The 22,872-nt window shown below is 35.6% G+C and overlaps 2 protein-coding genes across 14 annotated transcripts in view; one reads left to right on the top strand and one right to left on the bottom strand.

The window, feature by feature from the left end:
- The window catches only part of LOC131157114 (uncharacterized), a 103,890-nt gene extending 86,270 nt beyond the window's left edge, over positions 1 to 17,620 (top strand). For 3 of the 11 annotated variants that reach the window (XR_009137225.1, XR_009137221.1, XR_009137227.1), the window contains 3 exons: positions 8,773 to 8,914; positions 9,674 to 9,736; positions 9,856 to 10,213. Coding sequence is in view for 2 of the 11 variants with exons in the window: in XM_058111010.1 (XP_057966993.1) it covers positions 8,773 to 8,844 (72 nt within the window). In the remaining 9 variants the exon portion in view is untranslated. Of the gene's footprint in view, positions 1 to 8,772; positions 9,087 to 9,442; positions 9,501 to 9,673; positions 9,737 to 9,855; positions 10,214 to 17,068 lie in introns of those variants that run through there. The other 8 variants (XR_009137220.1, XR_009137224.1, XR_009137228.1 and 5 more) reach the window with 5 other exon arrangements.
- LOC131157113 (CBL-interacting serine/threonine-protein kinase 21) lies at positions 15,688 to 22,084 on the bottom strand. 3 transcript variants are annotated; one of them, XM_058111005.1, is made up of 15 exons: positions 21,562 to 22,084; positions 21,338 to 21,400; positions 21,161 to 21,232; positions 20,916 to 21,023; positions 20,748 to 20,819; positions 20,569 to 20,622; positions 17,326 to 17,451; positions 17,160 to 17,249; positions 16,954 to 17,079; positions 16,778 to 16,885; positions 16,569 to 16,688; positions 16,419 to 16,484; positions 16,271 to 16,345; positions 16,096 to 16,196; positions 15,688 to 16,023 (listed from the first exon to the last, which is right to left on the bottom strand). In XM_058111005.1, the coding sequence occupies exons 1-15, from the start codon at positions 21,721 to 21,723 to the stop codon at positions 15,927 to 15,929; spliced, it is 1,440 nt and encodes a 479-aa protein (XP_057966988.1). In that variant the 5' UTR covers positions 21,724 to 22,084; the 3' UTR covers positions 15,688 to 15,926. The 3 variants fall into 3 exon arrangements, with proteins under 3 accessions (XP_057966988.1, XP_057966990.1, XP_057966989.1); XM_058111006.1 differs by lacking the exons at positions 15,688 to 16,023; positions 16,096 to 16,196 and having other exon boundaries at positions 16,265 to 16,345; positions 21,562 to 21,994; XM_058111007.1 differs by lacking the exons at positions 21,161 to 21,232; positions 21,338 to 21,400; positions 21,562 to 22,084 and having other exon boundaries at positions 20,748 to 20,839; positions 20,916 to 21,009.
- Between the last annotated feature and the right edge of the window lie 788 nt (positions 22,085 to 22,872).

Below are 22,872 nucleotides of genomic sequence, written 5' to 3'. Positions count from 1 at the left end.
TTTTTTCAAATTGAAATCGAAATTGACATTGAAATCGAAATTTCCGTACTTTTGGAGCTTCAAATTTGAGTCGAAATTGAAATTTAAGACCTTGCTTGTAATATTGTCACATCAACTAAAGTTGTAGTGGAGTCCACACACATTATGTGACATCTTCTCCTAATTAGTTTATACTAATTCCTTTATACATAACCAACACAAATGAGAATGGAAGAAATGCTAACCCTTTTCATAAGCATATCATGATTTAAAAATTTCTCATTGCTCTATATTTCGCATGGTAGATACCCCTCCATTACTCTATCGTGCACATTTGTGCTCCAACAATGTTATTAAATATTATACATATAACTTTTTAGTCCGGTGCTTTTCAGCTCATAGGTGTTTTTTGTTAGATTCAACTTTACCTAAAAGCTTAAGTTTTGGATTGTTGGCCAACAATATATATCAAGCCTTAACAGTCCCCCACTCATGTAGGTGGATTGTGTGTGGAGAGTGAAACAAACTGTAACACAGCATGCAATAAAATAAGGGGCAACAAGACTAGAACCCATGACCTCCTAGCAACCATGGCTCTAATATCATGTTAGATTATCACTTTATCTAAAAGCTTAAGCTGTTAGGTTGTGGGCCAATGCTGTATATCAAGTCTCAACATTTATCATTAGTCAGTTTCCATAAATCTTCTTGTTTCTCATTGTAAATATAACAGCTAATAGCATTATGTCGTCTCATAGTGTTGTAAAGTTAGAGATGGAGGCGAGAAGAAGAAAAGAAGAGAAGAGAAGAAAAGAAGAAGAAAGAAAGAGACTTGATATACATTTAGCTCTAGATATGTCCTTTTATATATTAATAATAAAAAGCTTGAAAAGACAAAAATACCCTTACTTATGCCACATAATTACTAAAATATCCTATCTCTTCTTACACGCTTTCAAGTTTGAGGTGTATAATATCACCTAACTCTAGCTTGTAACAATCACTAGACAAGGCAGGCTTAAATAAAGCCTTTGTGAAAAAATCGTCTAACTAATCCTTAGATTTCACAAATGGAGTCCTTACAACCTTCTACAACACAAAATCTCTAACAAAATGACAATCAACTTCAGTGTGCTTTGTCCTCTCATGAAACATTGGGTTGCTAGCAATATAGATGGCAGCTTGATTATCACAAAACATATCTATGTGCTTCTTAACCAAGGATCCTTCTCTAACATAACGTACGTCAACCGCACAAGCTTCATAGCTTGGTATTCTACTTCAACACTAGATCTAGCTGCAATAGTTTGGTTCTTGCTATGCAAGGTGACAAGATTACCTCCAACAAATGTACAGTATCCAGTAGTAGACCTTTGATCATCAAGCTATCCCTCCTATGATCTCACAATTTCCCTTATATATATGTCAAACCTCTACTAATAAAGCCTTGAAGTTATGTTTGAATCTTACAAACAACATCCCAAAGTAGTTGTTTGGGATTTTCCCTAGATTGACTCTCCTCCCCCATAACAAAGGATTTGTCAACTCTAGTGAGAGTCAGGTAGATCAACTTGCCAACCAACTGCCTATATCGACATTTATTTTCAAAGTCCATTCCATTATCCCTAGATAGCTTCACATTGGGTTCTAAAGGAGTATTAATTGGTTTAGCTCCCAACATATTAGTCTCACTTAGCAAGTCCAAGGTATATTTTTCCTGAGATAGATTCAACCCTTTGTTACATTATACAATCTTAATGCCAATAAAGTAACATAGACTACCCGAGTCCTTGATTTGAAAATTTTCTTGAAGCCACTACTTGACATCTGCAATCCCACTTTGGTCATTGCCAATGATGATGATGTCATCAACACAAACTACTAGAAGCACCACACCTGTCTCATTTTTGGAAACAAATACCAAATGATCAGAGTAGCACTAAATGAAACCAAATGCAGAGACCACCTCACCAAATTTGTCAAACTAGCCTCAAGGAGTTTGCTTAAGACCATAAGTGGCCTTGTGCAAGCTACATACCTTACCATCCTCTCTATGCAACATAGCGAGGAGGTTGCTCCATGTGTACCTCTTCTTGCAGATATCTATACAAGAAGGCATTTTGCACGTCCAGTTGGTATTAATCAAAATTAACTTCTAACGAGATTAATATACAAACATAATTGAATCTAGCAAGAGGAGAAGTCTTAAAATAATCAATACTGTATGTTTGAGTGTACCTTTGGAAACCTATTGAATCTTAAGCTGTTCTATAAAGTCCTTAGGAAGATATTTGACGTTGTAGACCCAACGCACTTAACCAACTCCTTACTACGTCAAAGATCCACCAAATTTCATGTCCCGAGTGTTTAATGCCACGTCCCTATTTTTGGCATGTTGCCGACTGTGACTCCATCTAAAATTTGATGGAGGCACTAAGCCTAGGCAATATTTTATTTTTATCTAAGCCGTCATTTGAAAACAAGTTAGAAAACAATTAAGAGTGAATATTTGTTGAAAACACAAGATATATATATATCTCATAAAGACACTAAAAAAGTTTTACAAGTTCTTTATGTTGGCCTTAGTGTCAAGTCTACAGGGGGGTGAATATGCTCTTTTGCGTATTTTCGATTTTCTCTACAAAAAAATAAATCTTGGCAAGATACAAGCAATTATATCACAATATATAAAATATAAATCATGCACAAGAAGTAAATAAAAGAGTAGGGAAGAAAGACTCAACAACTGATATTAACATGATTTGGCCCCTTGCCTACGTCCACGCCTTGAGACACACTCAAGGATTCCACAATCCACTATAAACGTCCTTCACCGGCGGAGAAGCTTTTACATGCGGGAACAATTCCCTTTTGCTCACCAAGAGCCTTTTTAGGGGAACCAATCCCTTAACGCTCACCCAGAGCCGCAAGGTTCACCAAGAATCCTTGCCATTCAGTTGACCAAGAACCTTCACATGGGAACCAATCCCAATTGCTCACAAAGAGCCCAAACAAGGGAACCAATCCCTTTAATACTTGGTTCACAAAGAACCCTTACTAGATGAATATGAAATACAAACAAAGCTCCTTGAATGAGCGCATATTTAATACAATAAAATCCTCACACAATCTCTGTCAAAGTAATGTATCACACTAAGATTGAAGAGCAAGAGAGAAGTTGAGCACAAATATGATGAACTAATTGAAGTGTGCTTGCAAATGATATGTAACTATTAAGATCAATCTTTAAACAAGCCTTTGGACTTGTATTTATAGGAAAAACGAGCAACTAGCCGTTTTATGGCCGTTGGGCTAATATATTATTTGTTTACTTTGAAAACTAGCCGTTTATAGCCGTTGGGTGAAGAACCCCGACGCAAACTGTCGGCGGTTTCCCCCAAACAGTCGATGGTTTCCTTAGGCATAAATTCAATTTAGATTACTACCTGAAACCGTCGATGCACTTGGCCAAACCATCGACGGTTTGCCCTGTTTCTTCAAAAACTTGTTTTTCTTGTTTACTTAGGTGCATGGTTTCGGTTTTAACCTAACTAGGACCAAGTATATAGAAGATTTATAATGCTAGGATGATTTAAAACTTGTACCTTATAAAAACATAGTCAGTATAGGATATATATATATATATATATATATATATATGAAACTCTTTGTTTTTGTTCTTGGAAAACTCATTAAGTTATGTTCTAAGAGTTTGGTGATATTCTATATACTTATATCCTAATATGAAATGCATTTTGCTCAACTTTTACTCAATGATCTTGCATGAAACAATACCGCAAGAGTTACAGGAGTTTCTACCTCAAACACTCCCTAATACACTAAGACTTTGTTTGATGTGCTTGAATTCTTCCGAGTGATTGTCCCCTTTGATCTTTCCTACTTGAATGTTCACTCGATCCGATTTTTGCTTTTGATCCAGTACCTTCATGCATTTGTCACTTGTACCTGTACTAACTTGATCTGTAAAGATAGGTTAAACTCGGAACTATAGTTAGGTTAATATCATCAAAATACATTAAATATGATTATGTAGCCACTAAGGCTAACACTTTACATTGGGTTGTACTTTACATACAACAATTTTCACACTTCTAAGTCTACATACATAACCACCAACCGAATACATGCTTAGTATCCCTATTGTCTTCTGGCCAACTTCTAATAAATGTCAAAAATGGTAGTCTCTTAGAGAACTTGACAAGTGGAGCTCTTCTTCAGTTTGAACCTGAAATTATCAAGGAATAGGGTGAGCAACCACAAGCTTAGTCGACATTCTTAATTCTCCCTTATTCAAATGAGTATTTCAATACTTAACACATGATTTCTTACATGCCTGCATAATCATAAAGTGCATGAACACACTCTTTATTCAAAGCAATATGCAGGACACACTCTTTATTCTAAGCAATCTGTTCATCTAAAGTTACCATTGCAAAACATCTAAATAGCATGCATTTACACATTTTTTTCAACAAGGCAACGCTGTCCCAACTAAGTGCACAGTTTATCTCAAACAAGTGCCAAATTCCAGCTTGGCCAACCACCTCTTAACGCGGAAATATCCTCCAAGGTTTTGGCCTTTCACCCAAGGGTGACACAATCCTTACTTGCTCAAATTTCCCAATATCACGGCCACAACAACACATGGTGCCAGCTATTTCACACAACAACAATTCAACATATGCATACATAAGATGTTCCATGGCAGGTAAAACAATCATCCTCATAAGATGAATATCTACCACATGCAAATTTCCAGCTAAACAAGATATGCAGTTATGATAACCAAAGAAAACATATATGCAGCCAATCAAGTAATTAGAAATAACAGCCTTAAATCTCCTTTATTAGGATTCAACTCTTTGCAAGTTTCTACCCTTATTTCCTCCGAATACCCAAAATACCTAGGTGAATAAATGAAAATTATAGAACACCTACCTTGATTTTCAACTTTTTCAAACTTAGTTCAAGTTTCTCTATGAATTTCCTATATTTGCTCCCGATTTTATTTGAATTTCCTTAATATTTTGCTGAGTTATTTCTCTCAATCTCTCCTTCTAGAACTAAGGTTTAGAAAAAGAGTTTGTGGTATTCTTTTTTATGTTGAGGCTGCTCTTCAGGGCAGGAAGGGTCAAGACAGCAGCTACTCGCTGCCAGCTGCTTGCCACGTGTCTTCTTCTAGGCTGGAAACATGGCAGGACTGCAGCAGATGGTAGCAACAAGGGTCCTACAGTGCTGCCATCTGTGTGCTAGGTGTCGTCTGCTGGTTTTCAGAGCTGCCAGGTGTCAGACTTGATTTCAACATGCCCCATCTTCTTGTTGTTTTTTTTTTTTTTTTCTCTGTGCCCCAACTCTTATGTTATTCCTCATACCTCTAATAAGTCAAATGGAATTCCCAATATCAGTTTACACAACTCAATTCATGAATAACATGGCTAGAATGAACTTGTTTAATGCAAAACAAAGCAAGGTCGTGCTAATTTATCAAAGTAGTTTAAATTTACCATGGCCTAATGGGTATGGTTATCACATTCAAGGCATCCATTTCTACTTCTATTGCATGCTTTCACTCAGGTTAGCAGGTCTTTCAGCATGTGGAGAAGGGACAGAAACAGAGGTCATTGACAAGGCAAAAGAATGCATAGGACTAGGAAGGTGTTGAACTGAAACAAAATGAACAATAGGATAAGCAATTAACAACTGTTGAGTACATGTTTGAGTACTTCTCCGATGTGCAATCAGAAAATAATCACATTGGGATGGATCTCCAGAACTAGAAGTCAAACGATGGAGGGCAGATGAGGCGGCTGCATAGTGGTAGTGATGTTTGTGCCTATTTTCCATGATTCATAAACCCTTTTCATTGTTTCTTTGGGTCAATATTGATGGATTTGGAGGAGAATGAAGATTTTCTCTGGAGGGGTAAGGGTAGGGAGCAGAGGATCAATGCATGAAGTGGAGCTAGAAATTGTTGATGGATTCAAAATGTATTCATCCAATGAGGGCCTAGCATCGGAGAAATAAGGTGTTCCCTAAAAAAAGGTAACATCTGCACTAGCATATTTCTTGTGAGTGCGTGGATCATAACGTATGTCCTTTTTCTATAAGGAAATAAAAGCCTGGCTTGGCATTAGTATTCAATTTTTCGACCTAATAATGCACTTGAATTTGTTCGAAATGAGCTTCTAACTTTTTGCTTGGCTAAAGGAACTATTCATCAAACATCATGGGTACATATCCCTCTGCAAAATGGAGTAAATAAATGGAAAATTAGACAATTACTTGACGTAGCATGGTCTTTATTCTTTCATATGCATGTTCCTAAAATCTTTTGGATCGATGCTCATCTTACAGCCTGTTTTTCGGCTTAATGGACGCCTTCCAATGTTCTAAGGGGGACAAATCCCCTTCTTTATTGTGTAATAAAAAACATCCATGTTCTCTATCGTGCCTCATGTCTTTGGGTTGGGTGCACATGTTTTATTCATGTTCCACATATGAGTCAGGACAAATTTTCTCCGCATGCTATTAAATGTGTCTTTGTTGGCTACAATAAGCCTCAAGTCTCACAAGGTGGGGTTGGCTACATGAATCCTTTTCCACCAATGCACCTGATTGAGAGCATTTTCCCCACTAAATTAAGAGCTATTAAATCCTTGTCGCTACTTCATTTCATGTTATTTTAGGCCTACCCTACCTTTTTTCATTCCAAGAACAATAACTAACTCACTTCTCCTTAAAAATGCGCTACTAGGCGTACGTTTCAAATGCCCAAACCATCTAAGCCGCCCGTCCCTTATCTTATCTTCAACTAGTGCAATGCCTAGATTATTGCATATATGCTTGTTTCTTAATTTATCTTTTAATGTTATACCACTTATCCACTTTAAAATTCGCATTTTTGCAACTTTTATTTTTTGTACATGTTTCGTAGTTGTTCAACATTTTGATCCATAGAGCATAGCTGACCTTATAGCCGCCTTATAGAACTTTCCTTTTAATTTTAAGGGTATTCTACGATCACTCTACATGCATGACACACTCTTCCATTTTACCCAACCTGCTTTAATTCTATGTATTATATTCCCTTTAATTTTTTTGCCTGCTTGTATAAATAGGTCCAAGATATTGAAATCTATAAGTGTTATTAATTTCTTGATTATCGAGTTTAATCTTTTCTCCACTACTCCTTACATTATTAAAATTACATTTCATATATTCTGTCTTATTCCTACTTATCTTAAAACCCTTAGACTCTAAAGTGATTCTTCAAAGTTCTAACTTAGATTCCACTCCACTTCTACTTTCATCAACAAGACAATATCATCTGCAAACAACATATACTAAGGTATCTCATTTTGGATATTCTTAGTGAGTTCGTCAATCACTAATCTAAAAAGATTAGGTTTCAAAGTAGAACCTTGTTGAACATCAATTGTGATTGGAAATTCTCTAGATTCCCCTCCTATAGTTCTAATGTTGGTCATTACTCTATCATACATATCTTTAATGACCTCAGTATATGTACTGCATACCCCATTTTTCTAAGACCCACCAAAGAACTTCCGTAGGTACTCTGTCATATACTTTCTCAAGGTCAATAAAAACCATATGCAAGTCCCTATTCTTTTCTCTAAAACTTTTCCATTAATCTTCTTAAAAGATTAATAGCTTCCGTTGTTGATCTCCCAAGTATAAAATCAAATTGATTCTTTCAAATCCTCGTTTCTAGTCTTATTGTTTTTTCAATTACTCTTTCCCAAAGTTTCATTGTATGACTCATAATCTTAATTCCATGATGGTTATTACAATTTTGAATATCTCCTTTGCCTTTGTATAAAGATATTAATGTGCTTTTTCTCAAATAGAACTGAGTAAATACATTAAGAAATTCAGAACTGCCTTTTAACAGATAGGTCCAGTCATCCAGGTCATACGTGAAAAATCATCCACCAAAGACACAAAATATTGATGACTAGTCAAATTCTTGACTCTACTTGGATCCCAAATATATGAATGAATAAGAGAAAACAATGATTTACTATGAGAGTCAACTCTGGATGGACATCCTGGTATGTTTCCTGATTGACATGTAAAACACTCAAAATGGGAAATAGACTTGAACATATGAAAAACTTGTAGCAATTTTTTAAGTGACCCAAAAGAGCATGCTATTGATCCAAAGAAACGCCATGGGTAGAAATATTAGGTGACAATTTTATCTGAAAACTTAAGCTGTTAGGTTTTGGGCGAACAATGTATATCAAGCTTTAAACGTCCCCCACACATGAAGAGATCAATGCACAATAAATAACATCCCTTACTAGGCATATAATATTTTTTTAAACACAACAAAAAAATGCAGGCAACAAGACTAGAACCTAGGACCTCTTGGTAACCAGCTTTGATACCATGTTGTAAAGTTAGAGATGGCAGTGAGAAGAAGAAAAGAAGAGAAGAAAAAAATGAAGAAAGACAGAGAAAGGAGGAGATGGCAGTTTTCCTGGAGTTATGTTCAGCTCCAGGTCTGCCCTTTATGTATTAGTAATAAAAAACCTTCAAAGAAAAAATTACCCCTACTTACACCACATAATTACTAAAATAACCTATCTTTTCTAGCACATAGGATAAGTTTTTTATTATTATTTTTTCCAATTGCTCTTTACAGGAAACTATTTGATATTGGCTCTGCAAAATAATTGCCCTGTCAAAAACTAATTTTGAATGTTTTTCTTTTCTTTTTTTCCTTTCACTAATTTTGTTCAAGTTCAGGTGAAGACCTACTGGTTGAATTCTGATGGAGTTGATGTGGTGTTCCATATGATTGACAATTTCCTTCTCTAGACTCAACAAATGACCCCTCCACTTGGTGATTTGGCAGTGGCATATATTGCTTGTTCCCCTCGCATACCCTGTATGTTTTAACCATACTGTTCTTTTGATGTCAGTTTAGATGTACAAGAAATTGTTTCAGTGCATTGTTCTTCTGCTTTATTTGTATGCTTGCTTATATCCCTATGTGTATTTATGTATATTAGCCATTTTTCTAAAATTGCTCAAGTTAAAAAATCTTTGATTTGATTTCATCATAGTGGTGTTCAATGTTTTGGCCAGAGAACTCATTTCTGATTGTTAAAAGTATTTGATCCGAGATATAGTAAAGCCAAACTTCAGATTCTGAGACCATGATGGTTCCATTAACAGCATGCTCAATCTGCACAATGTAAAGCATGCGTCCATTTTAATTGTTCCAACTGATTTTCAACAACAATATTTTCTTGAGAACATGGTAGATTCACTGGCTTTGAATTGCTGAATTTATGTGATGATTGTTAGGTCAACTACTTTACATGCTTAATCTTTTTGTTAATTCTACAGTCATTTACTGACTGTCAAAGAAAGACTTGTTTCCTTTATATTTGTTTTGTTTTACATGGGACAGATGTTGTGGAGATGAGCCAGAAAGGCTAGCCGTGCATCATGTTTTCTATTACACTAAATTGCAAGAGAGAGAGAGAGAGAGAGAGAGAGAGAGAGAGAGAGAGAACAATGGTCATTTGCCAACTTCTAATGCAACTTTATTAGTTTATATCCAAGTATGTTATACATTATTAGGTTACACTCTAATGTGTTTGTTATTATTATACTTCTTAATTTGTTCTTTGACAAATAGGCTACCTCAATCTAAAGTGGAGAAAACTCTGACCTGGGTTGTAAGATTCTTGAAAGAATTTCTGTAAGTTGATAGACTTAAATGTCCTTAAAAACACTCACTTTAACACCAAACTATACATTTTTATTTAAGATTCTTGAAAGTTTGTTTTTATTTCCTTTTGTTTTTCTTCCTTTTGTTAGAGAGTGGAAAGTGGAAATGGAGAAAAACAGCGAAAGGTCTTCCTAGCCCCTCATCACAAGCAATGAGAAAACAAAAAGGCAGGACAGTGAAGATGAAATTTTAGAGCCTAAATGGCATGAAGCTCTTTTCAGAAGGAAGAGGGTGTGGGTTGTCTGTGAATTGGGAGGGAGGGAGAAGGTGAAGAGCTCTTCAAAAGAAAAAGGAATTCCTTATTTTTTCCCAAAGTGGTAATTCTTAAAAATTTCTGCCTAAAAAGATAGCATATGAAAACTCTAGCTGTATTCAAAAAATCCGGATAAGAAAATACAGCAATATTCAAATTTAAATGAAGTCCTTGTGTGCATCATTGCTCGGAAACCTGTGCTTCCAAAAAAAAAAAACAGGCTTAATAGGATCTATCAATTAAGTGGTTTAAAGGCAAATAATTCCACCGCCAGAAAGATCTCTGGTTGGGGGACGTTTTGTCCGCCTCTTTTCCTTGTCTGTACCATTTGAGCTCAGGGTAGGATTGTATTATGCTATAATTAGTGTGTTATGATTCTCAATCAATTGGGATAATATTTGTTAGGATTCCTATTTGGGATTTCTAACAAGCATTAAATAATCCTAACATTAAATAGAATCCCAATTGATTTGGGAGTCAAAACATATTAATTAAAAATCCCAATTGATTTGGGAATTCTAACATATTATTTCTTCTTTTGTTGATTTGGGTGGTTTTTTGCCTTCTTGAGATTTTTGGAGATCTCTCTATGATAGGGAGATGGATGAGCTTTCTTCTCTGCTGTTAATGTTGAATAATTGTTGTTTTCCTTGGGGGTGGATAGTTGTTCTTGGTCTTTAGATCCTTTGGCAGTGTATACAAGCAAATCTTTTTGCTATTTTTTGTTTTTCTGCTCTATAAAACTATATGGAAGGCCGAAGTCCCTTGCAAAAGTCAAGGCTTTTATCTGGTTGGTTGTGCTTAATAGAGTGAAAACCAATAAATTGTTGTAGAGTTGGAGATCGTTGAAGGCATTTTCTCCATATGTTTGCCTTCTTTGCCATAGCAGTTCAGAAACAGCATCCCATTTATTTTTGCACTAAGATTTTGCTTGAAAAGTGTGGAATAAGTTATTTGGTTTAATGGGATTGGGTTTGCCTAGAGATGTTGGATGATATTTTAGCAGTTTCCTATCTTACTAATAATAGGAAAAAGGACCAGGCAGTGCTATGGAATGGCGCTTACTTTGCTGTGCTGTGGAGTTTTGTGGTTGGAATGTAATGTGCATATTTTTTGGGGAAGAAGTTGAATCCTTTGCTGGGTTGGGAGAAGATTTATTACTTGACATTTTTATTTTGTTGCCTATGGGTACTTTAAAGGAGTGACCACCTCGGATATTCAATGGGATTGGGTCTTCTTGCTGGCTTGATTCATGTCTTCTGTTTTTTTCTTGTTCTGTTTCTTTGTTCCAGATTATTTCTAGGAGGATGCCTTGTTCTCCACTTTGTATATTCATAATCTTTTAATGAAATTTCTTCTGTTGCATAAAAAATAAAAAATAAAAGAAATCATATGCTTGCTTTTGTAACAGGGAAATCTCATGTAGTTGTAAAATCCTTTCATTTTGGGTTATATTTTTATTGGCTAGTTGTTACTTTACGTCCTCCAATTTGGGATTGCTTGGAATCACTTATAATAAGTGCAGAATTGTGCTGAATTTAGTAAGTGTTGAATTGGATAAGTTCCCAAAGCCATTAGCATTGTTTGGTTGTGTAAGAAAATAGTTGCTGGTTGTAAGTTCTTATAAAGTATGCAGTATTTGCTACTTAGATTTATAATAAGCAGAGCATTTTTAAATAAAATTATATGTATTTCATCTTTTAATAAATTATGATAGTCTCGCACACATAACAATTATAAGATATTTCAATTAAGTGCTAATTATTCTAATTTATAAATTAGTTATAATAATATATTGTTAATTTTTGTAATTATAATATTTGTTTTTTGATAAAGAAAGATGAGGATGTATTATGAGAGATAAAATGATGTTATGAATAAAAAGCAATTGGGAAAGGATGGAATTATAAAAATAACATATTCAAGTTATTAAAATTATATACATAATTGTATAAGTTATATATTTAACATATTAAATATATATATATATATATATATATATTAAAGCAATGTATATTTCTTATTAATATATAGATCAAAATAACAAATGTTATTAATGTTATTGAAATAAATGACTTTTAATTTGAATATATATTTAATTTAATTTGTAATTCTAATGATTTAATAATTATATTTATTCATAAGTTTTACTTACATAATAATTAGTATATAATTTTAAATTATTAAAAAGTTATCGCCGTATGACCTAAAGTTATCGCCGTATGACCTAGAGGTCGCAAGTTTGAGGCATGGAAACGTCCTCTTGCAAAAATATAAGGTAAGTTGCGTACTATAGATCCATCATGGTCTACCCCTTCCCTATCCTGCATATGCGGGAACTTTGTGCATTGGGCTGCCCTTTTTTTTTTTAAGTAATAATTTATTATTAAATTACAAACTTTTCAAAATAAAACACTGTTGGCCAAAATTTTGAGTTCGCCACCATGCAGCAACATTTATAAGAAGTCTTGCTTCTCTGATCGCTTGTAAAATCCACTTGACATAGGAAGTTTCTTTAAGTACTTTATGTAATAAACTTTTTTCTTAACATGTCAAATAACACTTATTATGCACTGAACTGCTGTAAGCAGTTTTTTTACAAGTAGCCTAATGGGGGCTGAGTGGTAGCAGTCACCACATATGTATGTATTGTAGATGTAATTTCTGGCATGCAATTGGTGAAAATGGCCAACACTGCCCACCTTACAAATGACAAAGAAAACCATAGAAAAAACAAAAAAAATGTTGTCATCATCTTTACCTTATCCATTGTCAATTACATTACCTACCTATCAACAACTCATCTCCAATTCCAGCAAAAGAACACTACAATCGCATATCATTTATTACTAGAGATACCATTTCGAAGTTTATTCATATTCCAATGCCATGTCCACCATCTTTATTTTGCAGCCTCAAGCCTTCAATATCTGCAATTCTGCTACTTTATTTTCACAAATAAATTACTTCTGCGGTTGCTGTCATTGCATCCATGGCAAGATGGAATTTATGCAAAGGGTTGAATCTGTTATAAAGAGGTGATGGTCGACTGCTTGAGTAGATTTACAAATATTTATAAGGAAGAAAAGTGAAAAAAAGTGGGTGGGCTGGAATAGGCTCTGGATTATTTAGGTGGGTGATGCAGTTTAGTCATGTTGTGTTTTGAAGGAAGCCTTAATGATGCAGGACCAACTGACACAAGAAAAAGGGTGCAGGAAAACTAGAGAAAGCAATAGGAAATTAAATAAAAAAAAGAAGAATGAACTCAACTTTTGGGCTCAGTGCTCAACATTCTTATCTGCCTCTCATGGTTACACATCAAACCTTTATATAGGCTTTCTCCTAATACTGAAAAGGAAAAATCATATGGGAAATAACAGCTAATCTCTAGATAGGGAAATATAATATGAGAAGTAGCAAATCCCTAATAAATGAAACATAATTTCAAATCCCTAAATGCTGAAAATTATATAATTAAATCCAATTATTTTAAATTATGATTGCATAGATGGCAAATGCAGGATCCCAAAATGCCATAATCTTGCTTATACAAGATCTCTTGACATTCCTCATCATTCTACTCTGGTTGAAAAAAATTCAACCTCAAACTTGAAACGTTTGGAGGAGGATGATGATGAATCACACACTTGGAAATGAAAGATATAACTTGCAAGTTTCAAGAATTATGAATGAATGCAAGTGGACAAAGTCCCTGAATGATAAATCCTCATATGTTATGTCACTCATGTCTTCAGCCTTGGACTCAATGGGACTCATCCTCAATGAATGGTTTTAATCTATGCAATTTCCACTTCCTCAAGTTCCTTTGTGGACTCTTTGGGCTTATATGTTAATTTTGGAACAACCTTTATGCCCTCGTATCCTATTGCTGATAGAGTTTGTTGATGTCCTGGTTTCGACACGGGATCAGTTATCATCTGCACATACCTTTCTGATTCAACAATTAACTTTTTGTTTGTCAACCATGTCTTGAACTTTTAACAATATTGGGTTGATTGCTAGGTAGCTATCAAAGTGATTCTCTTGCTCATAACTACCTCTTTTATCCCTGTATCTAAATGGGCTTTTGTTTAATGCCTGTGATTTTCTTGATACAACAACGTTGTTATAGATTAGTCCATTTTGCAAGGTCATGGATATCTCCTTAAACCTTCAGTTCGGGCACATCTTGCCGAATTGACTTGCATTCGTGCTTAATTAGTCACCATATCTTTCGTTTTTTTTTTTTTGCTGTTTTTTTCCCGAAAATGAACTGGATCAAAAGGTGTTAAAGTTGGGTCAGTCCAGTTTCGGAGCCTGCCTTAGTTGGGCTAGTCAACAAAGTTGGGTTTGGGTTTGATATATATATGGATTGGGTTATGACAAAAGCTGGTTGGGCTTGTGCAGTTATAGGCTGGGCTTTTGTTCTTTTGAGGAGTGGAATGAGGTCAAAAGAAGAGAAAATAAGAGGATGGGACCTTACTTGGGTTAGGGATTTGGGAGCACACATGGATGAAGATGGTAAAGCCATGAAGATGCACAGCAGACAGCTTACAGTGACTTGAGTATTATTAATGAAGCTTCAAAGATGCTGGTGCCCTGGTTGTGGCCTGTGATTCAGTTGATGATTTGGGATTCAGAAAAGAAGATCTGTTGGTTAGGCTTCTTCCTCGAGGATGAAGATGGTTGTGATGCTACAGTAGCAGTAGCAGCAGTAGCAGTTTTTTCCCCCTGCTCTCCACTTCATCTGTCTGTTCTGGCAGTGGCAAACAGCAACCACAGATTTTTTTTTTTCTTTTTAATCCGCTTCTTGGCTACTTCTGGTCTTCAACCAGAATGCTGCAAATCAAATGGGTTCTGTATGGATTGTTTTGTGATTTGTCTTTCAGTTTAGTTGTTTGAAGAAGAGGAATCTGGGTTTGGATTTGTTATTTGGTGAAGCTTGGTCAGCTAGGGTTTTGGAAGGTGTTTTGGCTTATGAATGATCGATGAGAAGGGTTTTGTGATGCTGGTTCTAGGGTTGCGAGTACTCGTTGATGGCTGAGATGCTGGAAGTGTGGCTGGTGACTCTGAATAGTGACTCTGAATAGTGGTTTTGATGAAGCTGTGGTGGGGGATTTAGATGAAGCTCTTATACCAAATTGATGCAGGACCGACTGAAACAAGATAAACGTTCTGGAAAGTAAGAGAAAAGAATAGGGAAGTAAATAAGAAATTAGAAGAGAGTAAAAGTGAAGATCAATTTAGGGCAATAATGCTCAGTATTTCAATCTGCTTCTCATGGTTACACACCAAACATTTATATAGGTGTTCTCATAATATTAAATAATGAGAAATAATAGAGGATTTGTAAACAGGTAAACATAATGTGGAAATAATAGCAAATCCCTAACAAATGAAGCACGATTGCAAATGCCTGAATGCTGAAAATTACATAATACAATCCAATAATCCTAAATTATGCTTACATATATGGTAAACAAAAAATCTCCAAATGCCTTAATCTTGCTCATACACCACCTTTTGACATTCCTCATGACTTAAATTAATTGGATACTGAAGTTTGTTCCCCCGAAAAACTTGCAAAGCTGGCACAAGGGACTGATGGTTTTACATGAATTTAAGCTGCAAACAGATAAATGAGTATGCTAAAACAGGGAGGCTTAGGTTTGTTGAAAATTCAACTCTTTTATTTTTCTTTTAATATAAGAGTGGTGAAAATTCCAACCTTTTTATCATTACATATCCGTGTAAACGGGTCAAAAAACAAAAATTATTGGAACATGTAAGATGGCTTGGAGGCATCATACATTTCTTGTTGAGTCTTGGATAACCGATGTGCAATATTTCTTTCATATTCACAACAGGTCACCTTATTGTGTGCTTTACATCATTCATTAGGATCCATTAGGAACTGTGTTGAAGCATGTTGAGATGTGGGCTGTTGTCAACAAGAATAGTAGCCCTTCGGTCTGTATTGTCCTCATCATGTTTCTTTTCAGAGCTGCATAAGTGAAAAATGCCAGTGAGTGTACTGAAGCAATCTTTGTTTTAGTTCAAGTCTGTTGAGGATTACCATCCTCTTTCTTGATTGTTAATGTGGATTTCCTTTGTTTCTTGTCCTTCTAATCGAATGCTTGATTTCTCTTTCAGCAGACCCGATAGACTATTGCAGAACTGGTCATTGATGCTATATTAGCAATGTAAGAGCTGATCCACAAATGTAATAAGTGTACAAAAGTGCATTATACCTCATTATAAACTCCCAATTCCCCTGCAGATTTTGATATTTCCACAACACAATGAGTTGGAGCCACCTCAATGACCTGAAATTTACCACCGATGACTGTGAGGCTCTAGCACCTCTTGATGTAGGAAGAGTGTATGACAATAAATTACCTCTGCTGATAGATTGACATTTGATCTGCAGCATCTTGTCATTTTCTGTTTCTGATGCATTTTCATCTGATTTGTTAAGAGTTGTCAGCTGTATAGGAATGTAGAAAACCCTTTACGGTATAAGTAGGCGGAAACATAAGCTGAGTGTACCTTAGAGTTGTTCATCCTTTCAACTGAGAGACGGACATCCTTTGCAGCTTCCTCAATTTTCATTATGGTCTCGTTAATTGTATGCTTGGTTCCGATTCTTGTTTTCTGTTTGTCGTCACCCTACATTGTAAAAGGAAATCCCTATGAAGCAACAACATAGGAAGACAAACCTGGTAAAAAAGCGGACTAGGTTTCTTCTTTTGACTTGCCTTCTCTTCAAAGAGACCCGACAAATCAAGATCATTTGACATTGCTATCAGTTGGAAGGCGTTGATGAAATTAGAGGGTTTGGGTATCTTGGTTTCAGTGGCATTTTCCTGCATAAATATGAGGAATTTAGGTGAAATATAGAACCATTAATTTTTGTACTTCGTTGAGCTTTTACCTCAATTGAATCAAAAGCAGCATGAACGTCATCCAGATTGATTTTTCCATCACATTCAATTCCCACAGCAGGCTCATAATTTGTTTGAAACCACTCATTTTCGATAATTTGACAGATCGTGATTCGCTGCAATGAAGAAGTAGGTGTAACTATGGTGTTCATCTAATCTGAAAATTTGTTTCGTGTGGGGTACTTCAGAGCTTTACCCGTCTAGGATCTGGATCAAATACTCTGGCAATCAGCTTCTTTGAGCCTTCTGAAAACCATGGAGGACATGCATATTCTGCTGTTGATATCTTTGCACAGATATTTATCAGATGTGTGAATATGATTTTGTTATAGAAAGTGGAGCGTTGGACCTTATATGCATACCTTCTTATACAATTTCAGTAAGTTGCGGTCGTCAAATGGTAGATATCCGGCAAGTAATTCAAAAAGTATTACTCCACAAGACCAAACATCTGCAGCCGCACCATCGTATTTCTTCCCAGAAAGCAGCTTTCCACCCAAGATGCAAAAATCATGGAGTTCAAGAAAATTCAGATGTTTTCATTACATTCGATGTTTTGCATGATCGACTTTAGTCTAAATTATTGCATCTGCATGTAAATTCTATTACATTCATATTCCATCTAATTCTTAATAATAAGCATTTTACAAACCAATCATAACATAAGAGCAACCCATGGAATGGGGTAGAAACACTCCTCCCAGTAAATTTTGGTATTATGGATCATTTAATTCATGATGATAATATTTTTTTTCTTTTCTAAGTTATCAATTTTTTATGATAGGACTGACTATTTTGTAACTGACTTGGAATAGACATCCCTGTTAATTAGACATCTTGTTTTAATACATGTCATGTCTCTATGATGCAAGCCCATTGATTCTTCCTATGCACGATTGTTGCATTGGTACCATCCACGTGAAGTGAAAAAGAGGCACTGGTGGGCTAGGTTGAGGTGTTGTGTAAATGCGTAGCTACAATATCAAATATGTATATGTTTTTGCATTGTTTTTATATGGATGTGGGTTTAAGAAATTAGGATCAGATTAACAACTTGAAACTATATATGGATCTTTATTGATAAGAGGATGGAGGTAGTTGAGATATGATTAGGAGAAAAATTTAGACAATTTGCTCTTAAGCAACTAGGTGAGTAGGAAAAAAAAATTAGAGAGAGAGAAAAAAATCAAGTCCTAAATTTTGATACAGTCAAAAAAAAAAAAAAAAAAAAGAAGCATGGGAGGGTAAGAATAATTATAGACAAACAAGGAAAAAAAAAAGTGATGCATGTGTTCTAGGAGTAGAACATCATTTAAAAAAAATAAGATGTTCTTGTGATAAAGAGATATTAAATGTCAGTAGTGGTATACTCTCCTTAGTAAATACTTTAAAAGTGTAATTTTGGGAAATATATAAGTAATATTATACCACGAGTATTAGGTAACAATAAAATATTCATATGATATGGTTTGAGTGATAACATAAAAAGACAATAAATCTTATAAGAGGATACATGAATGATATGCAAAAAAAAGGGTATCCTTGATCATAATGCTCTTGATTTGCAAGGATTGGAGAAGGATCGTGACAATGTGTGTTACCTTACTCTGTCCTTTATGTAAAAAGATTATTTCCTTTGATTCAAATCCATGACAAATCAGACAAAAAGGAGCAACTAGTCACCATGCATGACATTTTTATTAAATTATTTAAAAGCAAGTACATTGGTCGAACATGGAATTGTTTTATGATGGAAGGATAAAAAAATTAAATTTATTTGCAAAGCTTAAGTTTGTATTAAAAAAAGAAAAAAAAAAATCTAGGATTAGATGACATCTCAATTAAAATTTGCAAATGCTTTGAAGATAATGGAGTAATATAATTAGGTTGCCTAGGCTATTTATAAAAATTACGAGGACTGTGAAGATGCTCGATAAATGTAGGAAAAATACCATTCTACCTATATACAAAAATGTAGTAGATACGCAGAATTTAACTTGTAAGTCATATGGTGTTTTATCTTTGAGTTTTAGAAAAAAAAAAAAAAGAGCAATGAAGAAGAGTGTGGTTATGCACGTGGAGGTTATTGACTCCTTGAGGATATTAGGATGAGGTATTGATTAGTTTTACAACTACACATAGAGAGTTTAGAGAATTCACAATTTAACCAAGTTTGCTTCGAGTCTTTTATCTTTTTTACTTTTGTTATTGGTGAATTTAATGCTATTGTCTGCAAATGATATGGTCTTGATTGATGAAACTAGAAGTGCAATAGAATTGAAGTTAGAGCTATGGAATAAAAAAAAAAAAAGGTTCTTGATTTAGAGGTTGAAAAAGATAAGACTGGTAAGTAAAAGTAATATGGAATATGTGATAAAGTGTAAATTTTCATTTTTCAAGAAATATTGGAGAAAATATTAAACTTGATAATCAAGAAATTATCAACATTAGTAGATTTTGAACTTTCGATTAGTTATGTAAGATGAACGAGAGATTGAAGATCTAATGCATAGAGTTAAAGTAAGCTTGGTAAAATGGAGGTATTTTGAGTGTGTCGCGTGATCCTAGAATATTAAATTTAAAAGAAAAAAGAAAAGCTTGTAAGACAAACTATAAGGTTAAAATATGGATCAAAATGTTGGGCTAAAATGTAACACAAAACGCAAATTCTAGAATTGAGAATGCTAAGACGAATGTGTGATGTAATTTTAAATTATAAATTATGGAATAAACACATTAGTGATAAGTTAGATGTAGCACTTGTAGAGGATAAGAAAATGATGACTATGACAATTTTGGTATTTGTAACATAAATCAAAGAAGGCTTAAGCTAGTTATTGTTAGCAGTAGTTGGAGGGGATTGAGAAGGTTTAAATTTAACTTAGATGAGACTATGAGTAAGGATTTGAGGGCAATTCAACTTTGATATTTTACCAATATGTGAAATGATGAAGGATCAATTTAGTCATATATTTAAGACTTTGTTGTTGTTGCATGATACTTTGACCTATTTTTTTTCCAAGTTTTTAAGTGCCCGGACAACAAAAAAGCTAAGTTACAACCAACATTTTGTGGGTTCTTTGAAGATAGCAAAGCAATACATGTCTATTGGGATTTGGGACAATCATGAAGGCAAGTCAAAGCTTGGACAAGACGGAAAGCTATTTGTTCGAGTAGAATCAATTCCTCATTGATAGCCTTAGGCAGAGTAAGTAGGCACAGTACAGGAATGGAACTGGAAGGGGTGTAGCATAGTCCACTGAAACTGTAAGGCAAGAGGGAGAGGTGGGGGGACGAAAGGGCAATGAAGAAGTTAGGAGGAGGGGGAAAGCGGTGGCTGATGGGCATGACTGTTACACCGGGGAATGAAGCTAGGGTAGGATGAGAAGGAAGCTTCAGTAGGAAATGAGTAGTCGAGTCAACTCAGCTGCTTGGCCCGTTTACTTGTGGTAGATGGTGTCATAGGATATATATATATATATGTAGCCCTGAAGTGCTAGCAAAGGAGCAAGCGTCCTAGTTTCCTCCTCTGCTCTTATTTGGAGGACAGGGAGATGACCACAAATTACTGCTGATATTTAAAAGCTGGAAGGCTTGCCCCTTACCTCTGGTGCTACATAGCTTGGAGAGCCGCATGCTGTAGACAGCTGGTCCCCGGGCTGTTGTTGATCAATTAAATTTTCAGTTGAAAATTGATATCGTCAGATGAATAAATAGATGTTTTTCTTGTGTAAAATGCATGAAATTTAGCTTTAGGAAATTTTCCAGGCCAGGCTATTCCTACCTTCCTCAACGCGCTGAGTCCAAAATCAGACACCTTCAAAGCTCCTCTACAATCCAAAAGCAAGTTCTCTGGCTGTTCATGGAATTTCATTCCTGGAACCAAGTCAATTGGCAGAGCTCCCGTGCGGGTGAATAATAATGGTGGATGTAGCATCTAGATTAATCTCACCTTTAGATCTCGGTGATAAACTCCTTTTCCATGGCAATAATCCACTGCATCCATCAATTGCTGAAAGTGCTTTCTTGCCTCCCTTTCACTAAACCTCTTCACATAGGACTGAGATGTATAGGAACAAAATATAAAATTCTTCAGACGACAAATAGATTCAGGTGAAAAAAATAAAATTAAAATTTAAAAATCTATGCTCTTTATTAATTTTCAAACTGTATTCTGCTCCTGCCCATCAATCTCACCATCTTGTCCGAAAGCTGCCCTCCTGATACGTGCTCCATGACAATGTAAATTTTTGTCTTTGTTCCTAAAACCTGTATTTGGAAATCAAGAACACCAAAGGTCATTGAAAATTTTCCCAATTCAGAAAAAAAATTCCAAAAATCAGTTGTTAGGAATTCTGATAGTGCGAGACATGCCTCATGTATTCGAACTATGTTTGGGTGATGCAGAAGCTTCATGGTTTTTATTTCTCTCTGTACCTGCAAACACAAGCTCAACTTGTCAGGCAGAATGTGCAGAAGTGAACTGAAATCAAAACAATTGTCACCTACTCTTCATCATCTTTTTCCTTTGATTTTCTTCCAAAATGAGCTCAAGATCAAGAAATAAAAAGAGAATAAATGAAGGATAGGAAATTTGCCTGAGAGATGAGGTCGTTATCAATGACCATCTGCTTATCGATGATCTTGATTGCAACATACTGGCCATTAGCAGTGTCTAACCCCAGCTTTACCTTGGCGAAATTTCCTTCTCCAATTGTACGACCCAGCTTATACTTTCCTATGTTATTTACAAATCCCATTCTCACTCTTGTTCAATTATTAATTGGTTTCCTGATCTTCTATTCTTATTTTTCTTCTCCTTCTTCACCCCCCACCTACGCGCCCTGCAAATGCTTATTGTATGTTTTCTGGCTCAACTCCTTGTGGACGTAGGAAGATAGCAGATGTATCTTGGAAGGTGTCTCGTGCTTCAGCCCAACCTCCATCCTTATGGTTCTGATGTTTTTATGCTTTTTTCCCCCTAATTTCTTTAAGAGAGAGAGGGAGAGAGAGATTATGAGACGGAACATTTCCCAGTTGTGAACTTTCAGAGGCCTGAAACCGTGGGAACTATTTGTCGTGACTGCATGGAAGGGAGGATGAGTGGCTGGCTGGCTGGCTGGCTAGTTGGTGAGACTATGGACGTGCTTTGAATGGAAGGTGTATGCTAGTTGCATGCTCTGCAGCTATTGTGTACCCTTTAGGTGTTTGACTTTGAAAGGAAGAGGAATGTGCTTCATTGAAATAAATGACGTCATTCCCAAAAAATAAAAATAAAGGCTGGGGGATGTTCATTCTTTTTTTTTTTTGGATTATCGTGAGAACTCCAACCATCAACGAGCCACTCTTCGGACCCTCCGACGTGGCACCAAACTCACGGGTCGGCGGCCTTCCCCCTGGTTCGTCGGCCAGATGTGGTCACGGGTTCAAATCAGTTCGAGCCATCCGCTCCTCAGGACACAACCATCGGTATCTACCGTGCCAAGGCACACTTTCATTCCTTCAGGAGTATCTACCGGGGCTCGAACACTCGATTCTCCATCTTACTTATCAGCTGATATCCACTGCGCTTATGCCCTGGGAGCAGGGGGAGGTTCATTCTTGATTGTCAATTGGATAGTTTAAATTGAATTCTCTTCTTTTGGGAGAATTCATGCAGGATGCAAATGAAATTAACAATAATAATTCCACAGCATCTAAAAGCTTTGGTAGTTTGCAAATAAAAATTTTCATCTATATATAAGACAAAGCCACAATCATGAACACAAAGATTAATGGAAAGAATCATTTCCTTCTGCTCAATGCAACTTAATTATTGGCCAAAACGTGTCAGCAATCTAAGAGGGGATGATATTATTCAAAGTCCAAATTAAAAGCCACTCTATCTCAAATATTTAGTAGCTCACCAC

Source organism: Malania oleifera, chromosome 6, assembly GCF_029873635.1.
Source record: "Malania oleifera isolate guangnan ecotype guangnan chromosome 6, ASM2987363v1, whole genome shotgun sequence".
NCBI lineage: Eukaryota > Viridiplantae > Streptophyta > Magnoliopsida > Santalales > Ximeniaceae > Malania > Malania oleifera.
The sequence above is the reverse complement of the archived record's forward strand: the minus strand, read 5'-3'. Positions and strand labels throughout refer to the sequence as shown.

Excerpts from the sequence above, each read along its gene's own strand:
- LOC131157113 (XM_058111005.1), bottom strand. The coding sequence starts at position 21,723 with ATGGGATTTGTAAATAACATAGGAAAGTATAAGCTGGGTCGTACAATT. Across the intron at positions 17,080-17,159 it reads TTGATCCAGATCCTAGACGG|CGAATCACGATCTGTCAAAT; the intron begins GTAAAGCTCTGA and ends TCTTCATTGCAG. Across the intron at positions 16,024-16,095 it reads AACAATCAAGAAAGAGGATG|CTCTGAAAAGAAACATGATG; the intron begins GTAATCCTCAAC and ends TCACTTATGCAG.